A 26,653-nucleotide genomic window follows, 5' to 3' on the forward strand; every position below is an offset into this window, starting at 1 on the left:
TTGCCTGGTTCACCATGCACTGACAGGTGGAGGAGCAGTAATATGTGCAACAGTCTCAGAAGGGGCATGACTCTAACTTCTTCATCTATGGTTCTCTATGACTTAGAAGACATCCTTTAATAGGCATAAAGACTTAAAGAAGAGATCTACATCAGAACTATATCATAATATAACCCATTTTGGCATTTACATAAACTAAAATATATTCACATAAACTAACATATGTTTACATAAATGCTGTGATCTAGAACTGCCTAAACTTTTGCTCTGATACCACAAACGTAACACTCCTTACCTTGCTTAGGTATAAATCGAATAAGGAATAACACATGCTATACTTATAACCTTTAAAGCTGTGAAATGTATTTAATAGAATTGCTTAGCAAGCCATTGTATGCTGCATTTACTTATAAAACATGTTCATAGTTTTTGTGATTAATTGGACTAAACCATCACAAAAGCTTTTTGAGATGAAAAGGGCCCTTCAGTGACAAAATCTTTTTGTTGCAAAAGCCTTAATTTCTTTTAATTAGCAGTGCATAAAAAGCACGGTTAAAATTATAATATAATTAAATATAAATAAACTACTTATTAAAATATATAATTATTACAAAATAAAAAAAAATTGAATTCTCTCTCCAATAATTTTAAACTGTTATATTAATAATTTTAAGATAATAATTTCACAATTATTATCAAAATAATATTACTTAAAATCTAAAATATAGTAGTATTTTGTCTTTTTAATAGATGACTATTTCGTCTTTAAATTTTATCATTTTATAAATTTCATTCATTTATAAGGGTGTTTTGGCGTTTTCTTCAAATATTAACAGTTAATGCAACACTACAGCTATCCTCTTAAATTTGTAGCCTAATTTCAGACTTCCAACATAATTAATAACCCAAATTAGAAGAGGGTTCAATCAATCAAATATCAATCAATGGATAATCAAAGAACACTATGTTTCAATTTTTCACAATATATCTATCAAGTGATGCACAATGAATTAAATAGATAATGAGATTATCCTTTTGAGGCAACTATAATTAATTAGAAGAAGAATAAGAAGAATACCAAGTCTATGCACACAATGAGGAGAGACACCCATATTTTAGCAAAGTAAAAAAGATGCAAATATTCTCATCTACAACAAATGGAAATATAATCCTAGAAACCCAGCCATGAGTACAAGGAATGAGGACTGAGCAGCTGTAATATGAACCCTAGTCGAGGAAGAATCTTCTTCCGCTTCGCATACGAGACCTTCTTTGCCTTCTCTGCACTCATTTGCAAACAAGCCAGGGGGATATTTCCCATAGAGGTTTATGTAGCTGAACATGGTTTCTGCACAGTTATTTGTTCTGTCGTTTAGGATATCGGCATGTGGGCAAGCAAATTTCTTTAGAGCATCACAACAATTCTTGACTGGGAATTGAGGTCCCTTGCAATTTTGTATGAGGACTGTGTAGTCCATATTCTCAAAACTCACATTGCATTCTGTGACCATCAAGATAAAGAAAACGTCAATAGGAAACAAAGTAATGAACCTTCCTGAACCCCAATTAAAAGTTTAATTAATGAAAAAGTAACAACGAATATATCGGAAGATAGACACGTAAAGCTAAGTTAAGTTAGAAAAAAGAAAAGAAAAACATAAACGGCTATGTTCATGCTATGGTTTCTTTTTTTTAATTGTTATTAATAACTATGTAGCTTTATCATATATTACTTAAAACAAAAAAAAAAAAAAAAAAAGGAAAGAACTTACGTTTCTTGGCCTGAAGAAGGGTACGGCCAGAATGTCCATGAGAATCAAGTGCATCATCTGAGAATTCGGAATCCATGATGAACATGAAAAATAATGATAAAAATTTATTAATATTAGACTCCAGATTTGTGAAGTCTCAAATTCGAGTCATAAATCTATTATACACAAAATAAGAAATATATTAGTAATGGAAGACAGAAATACAAAGAAAGAAAAAAATTCTTACAGAAGATGGAGGAGGAGGCGGCTAGTCCAATAAGGAGAAAGAAGAAAATAAGATAAAACCATGAATGGTAATGATTGCAAGCCATTGTTTTTCTGTAATTTATTTATTTAATTATTTGTTCTTCTCTTCCCTTACGGAGATCTAAATCGATCTCCCCAATGACCAGCAATGAGGCTCCCTGTGTTTTGGCTTTATCATTTTTAGCAAACCAATAGTGGCGGAGGAGAGCAAAATGCTGCATCAAATTTGGTTAAGGCCAATGCCGTTATTGTGGCAGCGCAGCATTCACAGATTATACACACACATATATATAGTTGTTTATTTGTTATTTTCTTTCTTTCTTTTTTTAAATTTATTTGATATAATTGATTTTGCCTTATCATCCCGAGGAAACCATTTCCAACAACATTAACCTTTCAAGGTTTGTTCAACGATTTTTTTTAAAACTAAATAAGAGACGATGTAATAAAATATTTTTTTTAATAATAAAATTTCATTTGATAATTTTAAAAATAATTTTTTATTTATATGTATTTTTATTTTTATAATAATTAAATACTAAATATGTGATATTTCAAATTACTTTTTGTCTCACATATGAGGATATCGAATTTTAATTTTTTAATTATTCACTCCCAACTCTTTTAAATTTTACAAACGAAATCTTTAGTGTTAATGCATTGATTTTTTTTTTTTTATATAAGGAAATGAGGGATTAAGGGATTGAACTTGAAATTGCTCAATCTTTAAACTTTATTACTATTTTTTAAACAATATTTATAAAATATAGTAACAAATTATATCAAATGTAATTGTGATTTATCATGATTAAAGGAAATTAAAATGGGTCATTTACATGAACAGTGGCATACCTTTTCAAAACATTGAAAAATAGGCAAAGTCACTTAATTCATTATTAAACCAAATGTACCACCTAAACAAAATATACCACCTGCTCATTTTCTGATGTTTGACGCACTGATAAAAGTATAAATAAATCAAATTATTTATGAGTTATTTGAAATTCAATTCGATAAAAGTTTAATTAGGTTCGATTCATATTCTAAACGAGTTAATTTTGAACTTAATTTTTAGAATCATTTAGCAAATGAACCAAATTTGAGCTGTACAATATTTGACTCGTTAAGTCTCATGAGTTCATCTTTTTCAATTTCATAGATAGGGTCTAAACAATCTTATTAAGCATGTTGAGTTCAATATGTGAGAATTGAGTTCAAACTCTGATTTAAATAAACTTTTATAAATTCATTTTTATCCTTCTAAAGTTAAATTCCACTTATACTTATTCAAATAAAATAAAATTATTTAGTTTTAAATTTTTAATTTTAAACTAAACTTACTATAAAGGTAAATAAATTGAAATATTCATAAACTATTTAAAATTAGATTTAATAAAAACTTAGTTCATTTTAATTCATTTGCTAAATAAATCAAGTATGAACTTATTAATATACAACTCGAATTCATGAGTAAAACTCAAATTGAGCTCAAACTCAAAATAGTTTTGATGAATCAAATTTAAGATCTTCAAAACTTAGTTGGCTTACACCTCTGTATATTGAAGATAATTAGTAAAAAAAAAAATCATATTCAAAGCTAAAATATAGCTTTTTTACTATATTTAAAAAAAAAACCATTTTATGCATTTTAAGTATTTTATTAATATTATTATGTATAAATTTTTTGTATTTTTACTTTTTAAATTACAATAAAAAAATTTTAAAATATTTCACATGAAAAATATTTTTTTAATCTTTTCATAAATAAATTATTTTCTACTGAGAAACAAAGCCTTAAACTCTTAAAAGTAAACCAAATTAATCATAGCTTCACACCGTCTCCATTTGTAAATTAAACAATGATGGTTATTTAAGTCATTAGACATAGTTCATGTTATAAAATTAGTTTAGATTTCAAAAACATTTTATGGTCATTAAAAATTTTATGGTCGTTGGAGATTTCATGGTAATTAGAGATTTTATTATCGTTGAAGATTTTATAATAATTAAAGATTTTATAGTCATTAAATATTTTATTTATGAGATTTAAATATAATAGTAAATATGATCGTATTGATTTTATTTCAAGATTCTTATAACCATATATAGCGGTCAGTTTTCCACAATAAATAGTCTTCGTCTTTACAAAGATATTAACACCCATTTTTCTTATTTACTCTTTCTTTTCTTTGTGTTATTTGCTGTGTTATAAATCAGAGATAAATTCTTGTTGTCCTGATCCTGGGAAGTAAATCCCAGAAGAACCTTGTAATACCCGGCTAGACTCCGGTATCAGAATTCCAACCGTCCGGTGGAATCTCGGATGTCGGAAACCTCTAGAAGGGTAAAAGTATGTTGTTATGAAATGTTTTCATGTTTTTAATGATTTTAAGTATGAAGTTTAATGAGTTTTTACATGAAAAGTCCTTGGAGGAAAACCCAGGTTCGGCCGCCGAAAGTCAAGTTCGGCCGCAGAACATGCATGCGTTTTGGAGGCACGTTAGGCCCCCGAAAGCATGAGTGAGGGAAGTCCAGGTTCGGCCGCCGAACCTCATGTTCGGCCGCCGAACATGGCATGCATGCGGAGGCACATTCGGCCCCCGAACGTGGTCTGGCCAGCCACTATAAAAAGGGTCCCTTAGCCGAAAACGGGCGAGTTTTCCCCATTTTTGGCCAAGGTGAGCTTTCCGCCGCCCCTCACCCATTTTTGATGTTCTTCCTCTAAATCTTTCAAGATTTTCACTTGTTTTCACTTGGTTTTGAAGATTTAAGCTTTTGAAACAAGTTTTGGAGCTTTGGGAACTCAGGAGCTCATTTTCGTGGATCTCCAAGTTTAGGTCGTCTTCCTCTCGATCTTCAAGAGGTAAGAGCCGATCTTAAGCTCCTTATGTGTTTTAAATAAGTTTTATGCAAGATCTATGGGTAGAAATGCATGTTAGGGTATATGTTGAGTTTATGGGTTTTGATGCTTTGATGAACAATGTAGCTTGTTTATGTGTTGTTGGAAGTGTTGTAGATGGGGTATATGATAGTTTGAGACCCCTAGGTGTAATGTATGTGAGGTATGCATGTTTTAGAACTAGTTTTTACATGATTTGAGCTTGGGAGGCAAAATGTGCATAGAGGAGCTGAGTTTCTGCCCTTCGGGAGAAGCTCAGGTTCGGCCGCCGAAGTGACTTTCGGCCGCCGAACCCTCTTTTGTGGAGGCAGCATTCGGCTGCCGAAGTTGCCCCCGAAAAGAGACTTTCGTCTCTGTCTGGGACTTTCGGCCGCCGAAGGTGCCGCCGAAAGTGCCTGACTTTCGGATCTGTCCAGGACTTTCGGCCGCCGAAGGTGCCGCCGAAAGTGCCCTGTTCAGCCATTTCATGCATATTTCTATGTGATGTTTTCATGATGTTCTAGGGGGTTTTTGGGGAGTATTTTAGAGTCATGTTTATGTTTGTTCGGTCCCTCATTTGAGTCCACCTGTGTAGGTTCGGACCCGAGAAATCAGGGACCCCAGCAGTGAGATAGCTGCTTCAGAGTCTGTTGAGCTTCAGCTAAGAGGTGAGTGGAATAAACCTTAAGTTTTTAAATAAATGAAATATAACTTTTTGAGCATGTTCATGCATCATATATGCCATGTGATATTATAGGGTGTTTGCATTAGTACTCACGAATATGTTGCATTGCATAATATGATGTGGATGCGGATTGGTCATTGGATGATCCTCTAGTCCTCCTATGGTATGATATGATGACGATACGGTATGGATTGCCAGTGAGGCCCATTCTACGCCCCTGGACTATGTTAAGAGAAAGACCAGTGAGGCCCATTCTACGCCCCTGGCATATTGGAATGTTATGTTATGTTATGTATGTAAGAGAAAGACCAGTGAGGCCCATTCTACGCCCCTGGCACGATTGGACTATGTTGAGGACTATAGGTGACAATACCATCCTTATGTGATATGTTTGTGATGTGTTGCATTTCATGGAAGCATGAAATATTTAATATATGTTTTCTCTATTCTGCTCACTGGGCTTTATAGCTCACCCCTCTCCCCTAACCCCAGATGTGCAGGTGCAGGGTAGATCAGGAGGTTAGCCAGAGCATGAAAGTTATGTTTATGTAATAGTTAGATTGTGGACATGACAATTGTATTATGATGTAATGTAAAAGTGTTTTGAGTTATGTTATGTAATTTGAATATTGAGGATATAGTTGTGCTTGACCAATACAGATTGTTAATCCCACTTGTATGTACATGGTCTTTATGATATGAGATATGAGGTTATGTTTCAGCCAAGCTTATGTATGATGAGATACCCCATTGGAGCATTTTGATGAGGGCTCCAGTGGAGGTTTATGTTATGTTTATATTTATGTACAGGTTGAGCTTGGTTGTTATATGAGAATGTTTACAGGTTTATGAGTATTGTTGATCATGTATGGGATTAAACAGGATTACAGGTTATGTCAGGCTTGCTACGGTTCCCGGCGGCCTTATGCCGATCTGGATCCTAGCGCCGGTAGCGGTCCGGATTTCCGGGCTGTTACAAACCTGTTTAATCCTGGGGGATCACAAAATAAATCCTTAAGGACAGTGTTCAACACGACTCAGGTTTCATTGTTTTACCCAATATTTCCAACAATCTTAAGGATTTATGTTTATACAAATGGAACCAAATGTTGTCATTGCCTCTGCTTCTGCACTGCCTACTTCCAATGACATTATAACTACCACTGCTTCTACTGTTCTTCCTGTCGCCACGCTTCTTACTGCTACAAATGGTGGGTCTCTTCTGCCTGTTGTTCCATACGCTAAACCTTTTCCTGACATCTCGAAGATTGAGATTTTTTCGGGTCAGAATTTTAAAAGAAGGCAAGAGAGAATTTTTTTCAATACTTGATATGTATGGCGTTGCTTCAGCACTCACAGAATCAAGACCTGTACCTGCTGTTGATCCAAAGTTGCATGAAATCTGGGCCTATTCTAATAAGGTATGTAGGCATACAATTATCAGTACTCTTTCTAACGATCTCTTTGATGTCTACTGTTCCTATAAGGAAGCCAAGGAAATATGAGATTCAATGAAATATGGGATACAATGAAAAAATATGAGATTCAATGAACTTGAAATATACTGCTAAGGATGTTGGCTACAAAAGCAAATCTTGTACAAAGAAAAAGTGCACAAATCAAATAACAGGTATAAAAATAAGAAATCTGATTACAAACCCAAATTTAATAATCCCACCTTTAAAAGAAAGAAAATTGTTTTGTATGTGGTAAGCCGGGTCATCATGCACCTCAGTGCAGGAAAAGAGTAATAAATGACAATCCTCCTAAAACAAAAGTGATTTTAGTTGAAGGAGATGACATTATTGCTGCGGTCATTTCTCAAACTTTTCTTATAGCTAATGTGCAAGAATGGGTAGTAGACTCTGGTGCTACTAGGCATATCTGTGCAAACAAAAATGCATTCATCTCTTACACTACAGTGGGGAAAGGAGAAGAACATGTGTATTTGAGTGATTCTAGGACTACAAGTGTTCTTGGTAAAGGGAAAGTTCTTCTCAAACTCACATCTGGCAAGACCTTGGCACTTAATGAGGTACTTCATGTACCTAATATGAGAGCTAATTAAATTTCTGTAACTCTATCGGGAAAGACTGGGATTAAGGTGTCTTTTGGGTCAGACAAAATTATACTGACAAAAAATGAAATTTTTATTGCAAAAGGTTATTGTAATCAGGGACTCTTTGTTCTCAATATTTCTGCAATAACAAATGGAGATGTATCTTCTTATGCTTACTTGCTTGATTCTTTGATTTATGGTATGCTAGATTAGGACATATTAGTGCTTCTTATATTAATAATAATAAAAAAAGAGGTGGATAATATATCTTATTTAATGACTTTTGTGAAAAAAGAAGGAATAATTCATGAATTTACTCCATCTTATTCACTTGAATCCAATGGAGTTGTGGAAAGAAAAATTAGAATATTAAAAGAAATGATGAATGCCTTATTAATAAGTTATTCCTCACCTAATAACCTTTGGGGGAAGTTTTATTATCTGCTTGCTATCTACAAAATAGGATACCCTATAAGAAAACTGATAAAATACCCTATGAACTTTGAAAATGTTATACACCTAACTTAAAATATTTAAAAGTGTGGGGTGTCTTGCTAAAGCAATTCTTCCTTATCCTAAGAAATGAAAAATAGGTTCAAAAACTTTTGATTGCATGTTTATAAGTTATGCTGAAACCCATAAACTCAAGTTTATAAGTTTGCTTTAGCTTCTATACATAAACTTGTTTAGCTTCCTGAGACAGAATTTCCTCTATTAAAGTATTAATTGCTTTAGGTTTTATACATAAACTTGTTATTCATCAAATGGATGTTAAAACAGTTTTAAATGGAGACTTAGAAGAAGAAATTTATATGGTTCAACCTAATGGTTGTATTATTTCTGGTCAATAAAATAAAGTCTGCAAACTTCTTATATCATTATATGGTTTAAATAAGCTCCCAAACAGTGGCATGAGAAATTTGATTAAGTTTTGTTGAATGATGATTTTATCTCTGTTGAAATTGATAAGTATATATATACAAAATGTATAAATGATTGATAAGTGTGATTATTTGTTTATATGTGGATGATATGCTTACTTTTGGTACAAGTTACGATATAGTTATAAATCAAAAACCTTCATTGCCTCTAAATTTGATATGAAAGATGTGGGAGAGGTAAACGTGATTTTGAGAGTTATAATCATAAGGAAGAATGATAGTCCAATGCTATCACAAGAGCATTATGTTGAGAAGCTTCTAAGGAAGTTTGAACATTTTAATATCAAACCAGTAAGTACCCCTTATGATCCTAATTGTCAATTAAAGAAAATTAGAGTCTGAATATGCATAGATCATTGGGAGTCTGTTGCATTTAGTGAATTTTTTATCAACACCATCTATATCAATGCATTGTGATTGTCAAGCTGCAATAGCCATTGCAAAGAATAAAACTTTCAATGGTAAGAATAAACATATTCGTCTGAGACATAATGTTGTTAAGCAGCTGCTGAAAGATGGAACTATTTCCATTGATTATGTGAAGTCAGAAGTGAATTTGGCCAATTCTTTGACTAAACCTTTAGAGAGAAAACTAATAGATGAAACATCGAGAGAAATGAGACTTGAGCCAATTTGAAATTAATAGTGATGGTAACCCAACCTTTGTGATTGGAGATCCCATGAAAAAGGTTCATATGGGTAATAACAAGTCACTTGTTAGTTCTGATAGCACTATTTATTGTTGTCCCTTTCTATGGTGTGAGAAGTGCTAGACTGCATTAATGAGAGGATGAGATGAAAACTCTTAATGATATTCATATCCCTTATGGGTGGTGTATAAATTGCAGTATACACTTGATGATATCACCTATATAAGTGTGGAGTGGGGCCGCTTCTATGAGATTGTGGCATAATCTCTATAGCACTTATGAACTACCAAGCGCGCGCATGGCCTATTAGCGTAAAACGGCCTTGACAACAAGATCTGTGGAGTGTTATGAGATTGATGAGAAATTAACATACAAAAAAGAGTTTTGGTTCATAGAAACAAAAGTTTCACTAATTACTCTGTATGTTAAGTCTTATTAATCTATGTCTGGTTCATAGTCTAAAAGACACCAGATTCGAAACATATACACTAAATTTCTAAATCCAGCAATGAAAATCCAACAATGAAAATCCTTTGAAATCTGTGGGGGATTGTTGTAAAATTAGTTTAGATTTCAAAAAGATTTTATGGTCATTAAAGATTTTATGGTCGTTGGAGATTTCATAGTAATTAGAGATTTTATGGTCGTTGAAGATTTTATGATAATTAAAGATTTTATAATCATTAAATATTTTATTTATGAGATTTAAATATAATAGTAAATATGACCGTATTGATTTTATTTCAAGATTCTTATAACCATATATAGCGGTCAGTTTTCCACAATAAATAGCCTTCATCTTTACAAATATATTAACACCCATTTTTCTTCTTTACTCTTTCTTTTCTCTGTGTTATCTGCTGGGTTATAAATCAGAGATAAATTCTTGTTGTCCTGATCCTGGAAAGTAAATCCCAGAAGAATTTGTTTAATCCTGGGGGATCATAAAATAAATTCTTAATGACAGTGTTCAACACGACTCAGGTTTCATTGTTTTACCCAATATTTCCAACAGTTCAATGGTCATTTAAGATCTATTAAATAAATAAAATTAATTACAATAATTAAATTTACATATAAATTATACTAACTTAAATTAATAACAATTAATAAACAAATAAAATAACTTTGAAAGATTATAAAACAAATAAAATGTTATCAAAATTTACAAAAATTAACATATACCCACTAACTAAACTTTCTTGTTCGCCGCTGCTTGTAGGTCAACCTAATTCGAGTGCCATTTATTTAGAAAATAAATAATAAAAACAGTAAAAGGGAAACCAAACAATTTTCTCTACCAAAAAAATATTATCAGCGACAGAAAATTTCGTCACTGATAGTCTAAAATCCGTCGCTGATACTTTCAGCGACGGATCACCAACGGACTCGGATCCATCGCTTAATGTCATATCGCTAATCTTTTTACGACAGAAATATTTGCAACAGATTTCCTACGGAACTAAACTCTGTTACAAATATTTGCGACAAATATTGTTCGTTGCTAAATCCATCAGAAATTCTGAATCCATCCAATAATCATTCCGTCGCTAATCTATCAGAAATAATTAGCAACGCTTATGTTCATTGTTAATCCGTCGGAAAAATTAAAAAATTTCCAATTAAATTTTCCACTAAATTTATTTATTTTCAAATCTCTTTTATTACTTATATAATCTAAAAAAACTCTCATACTTATAAAAAAATCAATTAAAATATCATTACATATTCAAATTAAATTTATGGCATTAACTAGCCATAAAACTAAGTATACAAGAGGCACTTGCTTTACTCTTTTTATCATTAGCAATAACTGACGCAACGTTATTTTAGCCCACCATTTGTATTCTTTGTTGAGTAAGACTCGCTTTACTCTTTCTATCATCAGCAATAACTGATACAACGTCATTTTAGCTCGTCATTTGCATTCTTTGCCGAGTAGGACTCAGAGAATAAATACGAAATCGAAAAAACAACATTTTTGTTTGATTCAAGAATAACAGAATAGTAAGTAATTCACCTTTAAATAAATAAAAAAAATTTAATAGCAGTGTTTTTGATAAAGTAAGAGAATATTACAAAGTTAATGATATATAGGCCAAATGTATATATACACTCCTATACTATTTAATATTCACAACTTTATTTTTATCATATTAAATACTTAAACTCGCAAAAATCATAATATTTAAACCCAAATCTATACTGTCAGCAAGCTTTGTAGATGCACATATGGAGAAGCGCATGAGTCATATAAAATGGACGCTGAATGTAATTTATTCTAATTAAATAATATTATTTTATTAAATTCAATAATCAAGTAGCTTACCTAATTCACAAATGACAAAACTAACATCAAATCCAAGAAAGACTGATGAAGGACTATTTAGATTCCGTAAGGAATTTTAACTAATATCGTTTGGTTAAGACGAAATAAGAGAAAAAATAGGCTAAAAGACTAAAAGTCTTATTGAAATTCCTCAAAAATTGAAAAAGTGAGTTTCTAATAGCCAAGGAAGGCTATTTATAATAGAAACAAAACCTTAATAAGCAAAATTATGAAAATATCCAAAATATCCAAAAAAATAATTAAAATGCAAAATTGACCCCCTAAACGATGCAAGATTGAAAAAGTGAGTTTCTAATGCCCTTGTCACACTTTTGAAAGTCATGCGTCTCGAAATTTCCTTTTCGAAAAGCTATCGTCAGTCTCTATCGGACGTCTGCAGCAAAAGTTAGGTCCAGTCCAAGTCTGCCGTATAGTCCAAGGCTAATTGCTCCATGTCAAAGATCAAATATTAACACATGGACACTAGAGGCAGCATCAATGAATCTTTATCAACCAAGTGTCAAAACATTGTCGACCAAATTCAATTGTCAGTAAACACAAACATAAGCCCAATAAACCATCTGCAGATACTTGAGAAGAAAATTTAAAATAAAAGGCTGTCATTCATTAATTACAAGTTTAAATCCAATGTTAATACCTACTCATAAATAAATTTCTTACCAAAATGAGTAGATAGAGCCATTTGACTATTAAAAACTAGAGAGGAAATCTCATTTACCTGTTATTATCAAGTAATACAGAGTCTCCAGTTTGATGTTGGACATGTCAAAAAATCTCATCCCATCTATATCACCTCCTTAAGTTTCTTGCAGAATTTCTTACACTCTTATTCTACTTTGAATACCAACTCAATAAGAAGCCTTCCAACCCCATCTTGTCAACCTGCACATATATTGGAACATATTACTACTAACTACAAGCACAATAGTTTTATAGAAAACTGCATGCAATAGGTAGTGCTCCTTGTATTATGGAATCAGGATTCTTTGGACATTAAGTGGCATCATGTATATATGGTGGTCTAGTACCTGTGAAGTTAAATATGCAAGCTAAACTAGCTTGCATATTTGATTGTAATCATCAATAGCTAATAAATATCCCGAAAATGTAAAGTCCTGAAAATAAATGAGTGAAATAAAAAAATGAATGCATTATTTGAAGTATAAGCATGACTTGCGGTTGTCGAGGCCGGTCAAAAATAACCTTTCTGGTTATCAACAATTTTACAACTGCAGATAGTGGTGAAAGGATCGAATCCACAGAGAATTGATTACCTATTTATTTTTCTCAACAAGACCAATAAAATAAACTGAAACAATAATAAATTAAAGATGAGATAAAAGACTAAAAGTGGGATCAAATGAGATAAACTGGAAGCAGAATAAAAATAAATTGCAATAAAAGTAAAATGGGGGGGGGTTTGAGATTGATTGTAGTAACTAATAATGAGAGTAATAATAGAAAGCAAATTGTAACAGCCCGGACGCCTTTTTATGTAACAGCCCGGACGTGATCCCCGACACTATTACCGTTCACGGCCCAGGGCTATCCCTCGCCTGGCCTCTTGCCACCTCGGGCTTTCCACTGGCGTCGTGAACAGCACTTAACATCCATTCACCCTCACGGGTTCCTGGCAGGATTTGTCCCCTTGGGTTCTTGCATCGAATGCATCCTTCCCCAAGTGGATTTGGCCCAAATTTCCCTTTAGAAATTAGGTCGCCTCCCCCACTACTCGAACCCTTGATCTCCCACTTTAAGGGAATAGTCTAGTGAGAGTGAGTACCAGTTGTTCCAATGGAAATTTGGGCCAAATCCACTTGGGGAAGGATGCATTCGATGCAAGAACCCAAGGGGACAAATCCTGCCAGGAACCCGTGAGGGTGAATGGATGTTAAGAGCTGTTCACGACGCCAGTGGAAAGCCCGAGGTGGCAAGAGGCCAGGCGAGGGATAGCCCTGGGCCGTGAACGGTAATAGTGTCGGGGATCACGTCCGGGCTGTTACATAAAGAGTTATAACATCAATGGGGTCATGGAAAGAAAAGCTCATCCAACATAGTTCATCAGTTTTGAGTAGAGCAAAATAAAAAGAAGAAGATGGTTGTGGTTGTGTGTGTATTATTGAAAGTAAAAATAAACTAAAAGAAAACTGAAAGCATAAATCGCATAACTGAAATAATTTTTTTTTTTTTGTTGAAAAATCTGTAAGGAGAAATTGCAAAAGAGAGAAGAAGAAGATAGAAAGAAAGAGAAGAGGAAGAAGAGATATGCACCCCCACACTTAAATCATGCATTGTCCTCAATGTAAAAGAAGAGAGAAGAAGAGAAGAGAAGAAGAGAGGAGAGAACAAAGGAAACTGAGTACTTCCCTGGGGTGTGGTGTGCATGGCATGATCTTCTTAGGTAGAGTGAGTGACGAACAGATGTTCGTCTGGGAAGGCTTCCTCAACTGGGCAAGGCGTAGAATTGGATGGAAGCCGACTGAGGTGATCAGCCACAAGATTTTCCTTGCCTTTTTTGTCTCTTATCTCCAGATCAAATTCTTGTAGGAGAAGAATCCACCTAATTAGTCTTGGCTTGGCTTCCTTTTTCTTGATCAGATATCGCAGAGCTGCATGGTCAGAATAGACAATGACTTTGGTACCCAAGAGGTAGGGTCTGAATTTTTCCAAAGCAAACACAACTACCAAGAGTTCTTTTTCAGTTGTTGTGTAATTGCTTTGTGCAGCATCCAGTGTGCGAGAGGCATAGTAAATGACATGGGGTGAGTTTCCCACACGTTGCCCTAAGACTGCTCCCACTGCATAATTGTTTGCATCACACATGATTTCAAAAGGCAAGTTCCAGTCAGGTCCTTGAATAATTGGGGCAGTCACAAGCAATTCTTTAATCAAGTCAAATGCCTTTTTGCAGTCTGCATCAAAATCAAAGGTTACATTCTGTTGGAGCAATCTGCATAATGGCAAAGTGATTTTTGAGAAATCTTTGATGAATCTTCTATAGAATCCTGCATGGCCAAGGAATGATCGGATGTCTTTAACAGTTGTGGGATAAGGCAGATTTTTGATGGTATCCACCTTTGCTTTGTCCACTTCAATGCCTTTAGCTAAAACAACATGACCTAAGACCATACCTTGATTAACCATAAAATGGCATTTTTCATAATTAAGCACAAGGTTAGTCTCAATGCATCTTTGCAAGATCTTTTCTAGATTGGTAAGGCATTCATCAAAAGAATTTCCATGAACTGTGAAGTCATCCATAAATACCTCAATTGTCTTACCCACATAGTCAGAAAATATGCTCATCATGCACCGTTGAAAAGTGGCAGGTGCATTGCATAGTCCAAATGACATTCTTCTAAAGGCAAAAGTGCCAAAGGGACAAGTGAAGGTGGTTTTCTCTTGGTCCTCTGGGGTAACTGGAATTTGATAGAAACTTGAATAACCATCAAGACAACAATAGTGAGATTTACCTGCAAGCCTTTCTAGCATCTGATCAATGAAAGGCAGTGGGAAGTGGTCCTTCCTTGTTGCAGCATTGAGCTTCCTATAGTCCATGCATACTCTCCATCCATTTTGAACTCTAGTGGGGACAAGTTCCCCTTCAGCATTTGGAACAATGGTAATTCCAGTTTTCTTTGGAACTACATGCACAGGACTCACCCATTTGCTATCAGAGATAGGGTAGATAATACCTGCATCAAGGAGCTTGACTATTTCTTTCTTCACTACTTCCATCATAGGTGGATTCAGTCTTCTTTGAGCATCTCTGACTGGCTTGCATTCATCCTCCATGTGAATTCTATGCATGCATGTGGAAGGTGAAATACCTTTTATGTCATCTATGGTCCATCCTATGGCTCCTTTGTGTTTCTGCAGTACTTTCAGGAGGCTTGCTTCTTCATGTTGGTTCAATTCATTGGACACTATTACTGGTAATGTCTTGTCAGTCCCCAAGTACATGTATTTCAGATGGCCTGGAAGGGGCTTCAGATCTGAAGAGTGTTGCAAGGGTGTCTGCGCAGAGGTGGTTTCAGAAATCTCCTTTTGCGCAAGGCTCGACTGCAGAGGAGATGGCGCAGAACTGGATCCAAAAGTTTCCTTTTGCGTAGGAAGGGTCTGCACACCATTCTGAAGTGGTGCAACTGAGTTTTCTCCAATCTGTGCTTGACTGCAAACTATCTGTTGGATGCTACAGACTGTTTCCTTAAGTTTCGACTCTTTCTGGCTCTCAATCTGTACCTGATCAGTATCTCTGCAGAAATCACTGTTAAGAATATCATCTTGATTTTTGTCAAAAATTTCCTGGCTCAGGCAGTCAACAATATCAAGACCATAAACAGGGGACATATCATGTGGATATTTCATAGAATCATAGACATTATATTTAATGACTTCCCCTTCAAATTCCATAGTGAGAGTACCATCATGCACATCAATCTTAGTTCTAGCAGTACTCAAGAAAGGACGTCCAAGAAGAATGTCAGAACTAGTATTACAACTATCTTCCTTAGTATCAATCACATAAAAATCAGCAGGAAAGACTAGTTCATTTACTTGAACTAACACATCTTCTAGAATACCTATGGGATATACCACAGATCTATCAGCCAATTGTATCACAACTCTTGTTTCTTTAAGTGCACATGCATTGAGAGATTTATAGATGGAGAGAGGCATGACATTAATGGATGCACCAAGATCACACATGGCTTTCTTGATACCAACATTCCCAATCTTACAAGAGATAGCGAACATACCTTTGTCCTTGCATTTGGTAGGGAGTTCCCTTTTAATAACAGCAGTCACAACCTCACCTACACTTACTTTTTCTCTCTCTGCAAGCTTTCTCCTATTAGTGCAAAGTTCTTTCAGAAATTTAGCGTACCTGGGAATCTGCTTAACAGCATCTAGCAGAGGTATATTGATTTGTACTTTTCTGAAAGTGTCAAGGATCTCCTTTTCTTCCTTTTCTTTTTGTGTTCTTTCAAATCTCTTGGGAAAAGGAGGTGGAATGTGAAAGCTTATCTTTGGGTCAGTCTTTTGCGCAGGAGGAGCTGCGGATTGCGATGAAGAGGCTTCAGATCGCCTTGGATGTTGTGCAGAGGGTGTCTCAGATGATGTACGCTTTGGTTCAACTTGCTTTTCCTCCTCAAATTTTGCATCTTGAAGCTCTTTCCCACTTCTCAAAGTAATGGCACTTACATTTTGTTTGGGATTTGCCTCAGTTTGGGAAGGCAACTTTCCTTGAGCTTCCAATTTGTTTATGGAGGTGGCCATTTGTCCCATCTGTTGTTGTATCATTTGCAAGGTCTTCACTACCTCGTTCATAGTGTTATTGTCCATTGGAGGTGCTGGTTGGACTTGGCTTCTTTGGTAACCTTGGTGATTCTGATCAGTGTTGCCCTTTCCATAGCTGAAATTGGGATGGTCTCTCCAACCTGGATTATAGGTGTTGGAGTATGGATCATATCTAGGCTGGTTGTTGTACCTCCCAATGGCGTTGGCTTGCTGATGGTCTTCTTGGAGTGTGGGACATTGATCAGTTGGGTGTCCCACACATAAACAAATCCCACATGGCCTAGCTGGCTGGGGTGCTTGAATCTGTTGTACCACATCCACCATAGCATTTTTTATAACAGATGTTAGTTCAGACATATTAGGAAAATTTACCTCATTGGCCCTTTGTAGTTGCCTCTCTTCTCCATATTGCCTAGATGAGGCTGCAAGAGTAGAGATTAATTCTCTCATTTGTCTAGGTGTTTTGTCTTCAATGGAGCCTCCACAGGTTACATAAATGAATTTTCTTTCTGAGGGAGATAATCCTCCATAGAAGAATTGTATGAGGGCCTTGTCTGATATGTCATATTGAGGGCATTCTGTGCAAAGTCTTTCAAACCTTTCCCAATAATCATATAAGTCCTCAGATGGTTTTTGCCTTATGCTTGTGATTTCCCTTATTATGCCAATTGATTTATGGGTTGGGAAGTATTTGTTCAGAAAGGCTTTGACCATATCATCCCAAGAAGTAATAGATCCAGGTGGCAAGTAAAATAACCAATCTTTAGCAAAGTCTTCTAATGAAAAGGGGAAGGCTCTTAACTTAATTTGGTCTTCAGAGATACCTTGAGGTTTCATAGATGAACAGATCATATTGAATGCTTTTAAGTGCTTGTGTGGATTTTCATTTTCTCTACCTCTAAACTTAGGGAGAATGTGTATCAAACCTATCTTCAGTTCAAAGGGAACTGTCAGAGGTGGGTAGGTGATGCAAAGTGGTGCATAGTCACCTACAGGGGTTGCCAATTCTCCCATAGTTCTTTCTCTTTGTTCTTGGGGCCTAACTGCTGGATTTTCTTGAACTATTTGGTTCTGGACAGCAAGTCCATTTGGGGCAGCATCTTGTGGATTAGGTTCAGCCATTGGTGCAGCTTGTTGGTAAAATTCGGTTGCTTCAGATGAAGCTTCTGCGACTTGCTTTCTAAGTCTTCTGAGAGTGCGTTCAATTTCTGGATCAAAGGGCAGTGTGTCCCTGTGTTCAGATCTGGTCATGAAAGAAAAATAAATGAGTTAAATCAATTCCCCGGCAACGGCGCCAATTTTTGACTTGCGGTTGTCGAGGCCGGTCAAAAATAACCTTTCTGGTTATCAACAATTTTACAACTGCAGATAGTGGTGAAAGGATCGAATCCACAGAGAATTGATTACCTATTTATTTTTCTCAACAAGACCAATAAAATAAACTGAAACAATAATAAATTAAAGATGAGATAAAAGACTGAAAGTGGGATCAAATGAGATAAACTGGAAGCAGAATAAAAATAAATTGCAATAAAGTAAAATGGGAGGGTTTGAGATTGATTGTAGTAACTAATAATGAGAGTAATAATAGAAAGCAAATAATTAAAATAAAAGGGTAAATCAATATGAGAAAAGCCTAGTTGAAGATATGGATCCACTTTGGTTGTTTGGGTTGATCATTGAAACTTAGATTATCTTGATTGGTTCAATAGATTAGTTATGGGGGTGGAAGACGCTTCTCACCACCATGTCTCTCTTTATGATTAAATTAATTAGGGAACGTCCTCTAATTAATTACTAATTAACAAATTGCCAAGGAACGTCCTTGGGCCATAGACATCAAAATAATTGTCAATTGCATAAAGAAATAGAGAGATCAAATCCTAGCTACCCAAACGTATGGAGATAACGCTAGATCATGCAATTTCTTGGTTTTTACACCAAGTGTTCTAAGGTCAGAATATTTTCAGCAATTACGGACTAAAAATAATCCCAACTAACAATCAATTAACTTTGCAATTAAAATCAAGTGGCCAATTTGATCAAAACAACAAAGTAATTATATAATTAAAGCATCAATTGCATAAATATTGAACAAAACCAAAGACAATAATTTATGTTCAGATCTCACAACCCATTAAATAACCTTAGTTTCAACTAATCATCAACTAGAATTAAAGAAATCAGCCACTCATTGGCTGATTAAAAATAGAAAAATAAAAGGAAAAGAAAACGAAACCGAAGAGAGGAGATCTCTTCTGCCGCGCCTTGCAAGAATTGCCGAATTGAAGTGTTGAATTCTTCGTCCACTGAAGAGCCTTTAAATAGGTGCAGAGGAGCCACGCTGTTTAGGAAATTTTCCTGACCGCGCGGGCGTGAGTGGATCAGGTGCGGTGAGGTGCTGGAGCGAGCAGGTGGACGTGCGGCCGCCTGGAGCGAGTGGGCTGCGTGAATGATCTTGCGGGCCCACGCGAGGAGAGTTTCGACGGTCCACGTGCGCGTTGGTGGATCTTTCGCGTGAGAATGCGCTTGGCCATGTTGCTGGACTTGTGACGTGAGCGTCCCATGTGCTGGAGTTGAAGTGTGATGAAACATCATGAGTGGCGGGCCATGTTGCAAGTGGAAGGTCCATGTGCGTGAGAGTGGGCCACTGGAGGGAATGGTAAAGTGTGAGCATGTATTTGGCGGGCCCACGCGAGAATTGCTGACCATGTGAGGATAGCTTGAATTGATCCACGTGTTGGAGAAGTCCATACGCTGGAGCTTGTGCGCGAGTGTTGTTGTGGCCCATTTGCGTTGCGTGAGTGGTGAAGCGCGCTGGTCCACGTGCAAGCCGGCTGTCCATGAGCGGGCCCAAATGCAAATGAAGGCGTGGATTCTTGGTTGCAAGCGATCGCGCGGGAATGCGCAGAGATGGGCCGTCCAATTACGAATCCATGTGCGGGCCCAAGTGCTGAGTTGCTTGAATATTTGATTTTCAGAATATTTTCCTCATTTAGTTCGACTTGAATCCAACTTAGCAGGCTTGTTCTCTTTTACTCCAAATAAGGCAGTTTTAGGGGGGATTTTCTCTAAATTGTCCTTTTATACCATTTTCTGCAAAATAATATTAAAAGCAATAAATTAAGCAGAAATCGTGTAAATATTCATTAATAATATTAATATAAAATGGACTAAATTATGCTCTATCAAAGCATCAGTACTCTTGTGAAATGTAATGACATTTGAACTAATGCTAAATATCAATCCACCATTCATATTAAATCTTCTTTCCCAAATTAAAGACATTGATGCTAAATATTCCTATTTTGCTAAGGATTTCCATGCAACAAAAGATAGGTAAAGCGAGCCTGAAATGGGAAAATAACATAATCCATTCATCCTACTATATTTTTTAAATTGAAACCCTTAGAAAGCAATTAAAAACTCACCAGATATTGAAATGTGGCCTTAAGCTTGAATCTTTCTTCCCTTATCGATCACCAAGATACAAGTAATAGCTGCCATTATATTAGAAAAGCTTATTCAAAAAAAAAAGAGAGAAAATGGACCAAATGGACATCAAGATGCACCAAATGATGAGAAGAGATGCGTACAACAGAGAGATGACGCCGTTGTTGAGAGGCCTCACTGGTGGTGCAAGGTCGCGGGCACCATTGAAATGAGATCACTACCAAACTCCATTGCTACAGTTGTTGGCTGATGCCCGTTGGGTGAGGAGCAGGCTGCCGACTGTGTCTATGAGGGAAAGAGAATGTCGATTTGCACTTAGAGAAGAAGGCTGATGGCTGGGTGATGGTGGAGGGAAAGAATATGATGTTTGGGTTTGAGTTAGGGAACCTAGGTTTTGTTGTTTTATGTATTTAGTAATTAGTATTAATTAATATTATTAAATTAATTAATTATATTAATTAGATAATGAAAGCGAAGGAGGAATATAATTAAGGGGATAAAAGCAAATTGATGTTTTATTCTTTAAGAGTTAAGATAGTATTTTCTCTTTTATAATAATAATAATAATAATAATAATAATAATAATAATAATAATAATAATAATAATAATAATAATAATAATAATAATAATAAATATTATTATTAATTTCATTCTTAATAAATTTTAAATTTTATTTTACATTTTAAAAAGGGTTATTCATCAAATTTTATTTATAAATACAATAAAAATTTTATAATGAGAATATGGATATATGAATGAAGAATAATTTTTAGCGTGTGTATCGCAATTCTATGTATATTGATATGCAAAATGCACTCTTTAAATAGTATTTAATAATACTTAATAAATATATATCTACAACTTAAAGAAAAGGTCTAGTCGATATAAAACTCTTACTTCTTATAGTGGCACACTCAACTATCAACACAGGTTAATAAACCTAATAAAATAAATTCTAAACACACAATATTGATTGGAAATAGAACATGTAAAGTTGGCCATAATAAAAAATAATTAACAATATAGTATCTTACAATTTAAATATAAAAGGGAGGTAGAACATTAAGAAATGATAAAATATAAGTAAATTAATAACACATTAATGAAGAGAGATAATAATAATAATAAAAAAGGTAATATTCAACCTAAGTAAAGAATTATATAAATTGTAAAAAAGTTAAAACCTCACCTTTAATAAGGAAGTTATCTTATATCTAGTAGTAAATTAATATAGAGTGCGAGAGATATAAATTTTATAATGTACTAAAGTCAATTATATAATATATTATTGTGAATTTATTTATCAATTATTAAATTACAGTTTAAGTCGATCAAATACCTAATATAACTTGCTCAATAAGCATTCTCAAGCTTTAACATAATTTCTGATGGAATAGCGACGGACTTAAAATTCGTCACTACCTATCTTTAAATCTATCACTAATCTGTCAGAAATTCGTTGTAAATTATTAAAAAATTTTCTATCATTGATTGGTCGCTAATTCCATCGGTAATTTATATCACACGCGTCATAGAGTCCATCGGTTATCAACTTTTTTGCGACGGAAACAGTATTTGTCGCTAATTCTGTCGCAGAAGCTCTTTTCTTAATAGTGTTTATCCATAAAATAAATAATAAAACAAATACAAAGCATTTGAATGCATAAATCAATATTTTATACTCGTAATAAGCTATTTTTTAAGCATTTGAAAAGTGGAAAAAAGGCATATTAGCGTATCAACTATTTCTTGTGGCAAAAAGAAACCAAAATTTACTTTTTTATCATTGCTATATTTTAAGTTTTATATGGCAATATTTTAATAGCAGTGGTAAAATTATTATTTTAATATTATTAAAATAATAATTTGATTACTGTTTAAAATTATTATAAATAAAATTTACTTTTTTATTTTATATAAGAATATTTTAATTAAAAATTTATTTTATCTTTAATAAAATTTTTATTTTAGTCGTTTTTTTTAATCGTTCATGTAAATAAATCGCTGCCTTATAATCAGCAGTGAAAGTAGATGTAATGGCTTTTAAACTGTTGTTATTGATCTATAACTACAATTAAAATATATAAGATAATAATTTACTATCTCTATCTTAAATATGTTTTTATAGTAGTGTGTCCAAAAAAGCCACGTCCATCAGTTTTAGAAACTTGGCCCATGTAAATTAAATGAATATAAATGCATTTTACTCCATTTTCCTCGCAACTTCTTCATCTCTTGATATATCCTCCAAGTTCCATATAAACATTCCTCAATTATCTTTGACTTCACTGTTGATGGTTCCAATGTAAATTGACCAAACAACAAAAAGACAATGTCATATTCAACTTTTAACTTCACTATCGATGATTCCTTTCCTGCCCCAACTACTACTGGTGATGACTTGACGTTTTGACTCATAAAGAGAAGATCTTCTTCTTGCTCCAAATTTGGACCAAAGTAGTGTTTCAATTAACATCAATTGAGACTTCCACAAAGACATAATGAAGAGGTGGAAGCTCATAAATGTGAGGCGGGAAAGGAACAGGTTTGCCGGGATTAGCTCTATAACCTGAATAGGTCCAACCAAAACCAGCCACGTCATGAGACAACCGCTTTCAAGTCATTTTTGGACATCCAACCAAAGTTGAACTTTATAGATCAGATTCTCTTTTCAACCTTTTTAAAGCTCTCATTTACAATCTTAGAGCTAGAAGATCTCCTTCTCTACGATGATCTTGAGATTTATGATAGATCTTATGATAGAATCACCTCAAAAAGGAGTGTTATTTGGAGAGATTAAATAATCAAAACTTTTTCAAAGTCACTACAACTAATGATCCGGTTACATGGCAACTTATGAATGAAGATAAAGCTATAGTCTTTGCAATTGACACTATCCTTGTAACTTTGATGTGCACATTAACGTTGGCGTATTCATGGATATTGTGATTTAGGGGATCAGAAACAAGTCTCTCTTTTATAAGAGGGATTGATTCCCAGCTTGATTTTCTCTCAGTTCACAAGACTGCACAAGAGTGTTTATCAGAAGCCACAGATGATACAAACTCAACATATTTAGTAACCGCTTATTTGTAATAAAAGAATTTATAAAAATTCGATTTAGTTCAATTCTTTTCTATCAATTTTCTTGTTTGGAGTGGAACATTTATTTCTTTTTAAGTTGTAAAATTTTTATTTCTTTTATAGTTTGATGGAAAAGTCATTAATTTAATGTCTATGATGATATGAAGTACCCTAGTAATGTTTCTAGTGTATGTTGAGTACATTTTATTAAATCTCTATTACGATAAGTATTTAAATTGAAATATGGAGGTGAGTTGAATATTGTATTTTGTGAGAATTTTGAGAAAACTAGCTTAGTGAACATGGAGGGAAATTTTGTTTGAGGTGATAATTTAAAAGAAGTGGCATATAAATTAAAAGCAAATAAATCATTTCAACGTGTTGCTTCTTTTGTGGAATTACACACTACTGATACTAAACTTTCACATTCTATTGTGTAGGGATCTAGATTAGGACTAAAGCAGTTGCCTACCCAACCACACCCTTTCATTAATGACAATCACGCTTCACACGAATTGGAAGTAGCAGTTCAACAAGTGTTCCTCAAACTATTTTAAGAAGGGTTTATTAAGGAGGTCACTTTATGTGATCTAACACTAAGTATTTGATGGTCATAATATTTAAATAAAGTCTAAGTTGAGAATATAAATTAGAACTACTTTCCTTATTCCTTTAGTTAAATTTTATTTATCACAATCCTTCATTACTTTTTATTTAACTTTAGTTCAACAAAAGAAAAACAAAGGAAAGAAAAAAGATTTATGCAGAAGGAAAGCACGGATGTTGAGAAGTGTTATGAACAGTATCTTGAGGATGTTCAATCACTTGTTATGCTCACAAAGAAGAGCTTGTGCCTTTGGTTATGCCCCGCTTCTCCCATGATGCATTGTGTCTCTGGGTCTCCATGCTTACTTTTCTTTCTATTTGTTTATTTATATTTATATTTCCTAAAAGAATATAACTTTTGACGATAAAAAATAGCAACTATTTTAATTTTGTCTCGTTAATGATATATAACTAATAATGTAATTGATCATTTTTATGTTAAATTTTAATGACTATTATAAAATATTATCATTAAAAATGAGAGTGTTGGTCGTTAAAGTGCAAGTATACCTTTTTTTATTTTCTAAATACCACATTGATAGAGAAAGAATGAGCTATCCCTTAAAACCATTATAAATTAATAAGCATATGACTTGTAGTTCATGTAAACTCACAATGAGTACAAATTGAACTTCCTGTTTTTAACGAAAAATTTTGTTTATTCAATTTTTATTAATATTTAATTATTTTCAACTATTGTCACTATTTGAAAACTTTTATAATGCAAAATAATAACTTTTAAATTTAAATTTAATAATAATTTTCATTGTCATTATTAAAATTTTCATGACCACATTAATTATCATTAATGAAATAATTTTTTTTATTATTGTTATAATTTTACGATTATGGTGTCGTCGTAATTAATATTAACGACTAATGTATAATATTCTTGTTAATAATTTTTAACGATAGAACCTCTAACAATGACTTAATAACTAAATAAAATGGCCATTAATTTTAATATTTAATGTTGAATTCTTCGCTTGTTAATGAACACTTTTCTTGTAGTGATTTATATTTGTTTATTTTTCCTTTATTCTTTTCATGAGTTTAATTCCTAGTGTTTTCATTTAATTTTAATCAGCTTTCTTCTTCCTTAACTGATGTCTCTTTTGTATTCTTTTTCAGATGTAAGTTTAGGCAAACCTTCACATGACTGTGAAACAATGTGTTTTGAGAATAGTAGTTGAAGCTCTCCTCTTACTTTTTTTCACCCATGTGTTTTGGAAACTCTACCACTTTTCCTTTCCACGGCTCTCTTCTTTCCTTAAACTAGCTGCAAACCACCCCTTTCCAAGATCATCTTCACTTGAGTGCTGCCTCTCCTTCCCTCACTTCCAAGTGACATCCGGTGACTAGTTCCTCCATAGACAATGGCAAACGGGTGAAAATATTCTAAGGCTATAACCGTTGTGTACAACACCACCACTGTCATTGTTGTCCCTCTTCTACCTACCAGGGAAGTACTTGAACCTCTATTTTTTGTTATTTATTGATAAAATGTTGAAAGTGTGGGAGAGAGAATATTTGATGCGGATTAATTAGTCTTAGATTTTATGGCAGACTTGGACTGGACTTAATTTCTGTTGTCGACGTCCGTTGGAGATGCACAATAGTTTTTCAGAAAGAAAATTTCGAGACGTACGACCTTCAAAAGTGTGGCAAGGGCCATGAACCTATCACTAAGTTTATGAACCTGTCACTAAGTTCGAGATAAAATTCCATTGTTTAGGGGGTCAATTTTGCATTTTTATTATTTTTTAGATTTTTTAATAATTTTTCATATTAGGGTTTTACTGTTATAAATAGCCATTTTCTTTACTGTTTGACATATTTTTCAATTTTCAAGAATTCAATAAGAGATTTCGTCTTCTAGCCTTTCGTTTTCTAAAATTCATTTTAGCCAAACGTTATTGGTTAAAACTCCTGACGGAATTTAATCAGTCCTATTTTAATATTTCTTGCCAGCACAACATCTATTCTATATATGTTTTGTTCTATATTTGTTTTCTTTTTTTCTTTTCTAAGCCATATCTTGCCATAAATAGTCTAATAAGTTGTAACTTTTAGACTAAATTACATTAGATAGCTAGCACAAATTATTTTCTTTTATCTTTTTGTGCAAGTATGAATAATTGTAACATTCAATTTTTTGTTAATATATTTTGAAAGTTTACTTTAACTTGCTTTAGTAAGTCTTAATGAAGAATAATAATTTAATGAACTTAGGTTGTTTGAAAAAAATTGATAAAAAATAAACGAATAAATTAGGGGTTGACCAATATTGGCTAGTTTAAATAGTATAACTCTTGTTCCCTTTAGACAAGAAATGTCTCTCGCGAATGGAAAAAGCTAGTTCTTAGGACAATTATACTCTGGACAATCCATAGTTTAAAGTACATTATAAATAATATGGTTTACCATCATTGGCCGGTTTGAGTGATTCATACTCATTCCCCTTAAGTAAAAAATATCTCTATTGGATGGAGAAAACTAATATTAGGAAAGTACACCCTCATAAGAGCTGATACAAAACTGAAACCAAAGCCATCAAAACTATATGAAAAAGGGAAAATCTGGACCATTTGTTCATTGGAAAAGAATTACAATTTTGTAGACTTCCT

At 33.8% G+C, this 26,653-nt stretch overlaps 1 protein-coding gene across 1 annotated transcript; it reads right to left on the reverse strand.

Annotated features, from left to right (window-relative positions):
- Positions 1 to 1,148: 1,148 nt before the first annotated feature.
- On the reverse strand, positions 1,149 to 2,083 carry LOC110627570 (GPI-anchored protein LLG3). The gene is made up of 3 exons (XM_021773918.1): positions 1,999 to 2,083; positions 1,773 to 1,829; positions 1,149 to 1,501 (listed from the first exon to the last, which is right to left on the reverse strand). The coding sequence occupies exons 1-3, from the start codon at positions 2,081 to 2,083 to the stop codon at positions 1,149 to 1,151; spliced, it is 495 nt and encodes a 164-aa protein (XP_021629610.1).
- Positions 2,084 to 26,653: the final 24,570 nt, after the last annotated feature.

The sequence above is a fragment of the Manihot esculenta genome, chromosome 12, assembly GCF_001659605.2.
Source record: "Manihot esculenta cultivar AM560-2 chromosome 12, M.esculenta_v8, whole genome shotgun sequence".
NCBI lineage: Eukaryota > Viridiplantae > Streptophyta > Magnoliopsida > Malpighiales > Euphorbiaceae > Manihot > Manihot esculenta.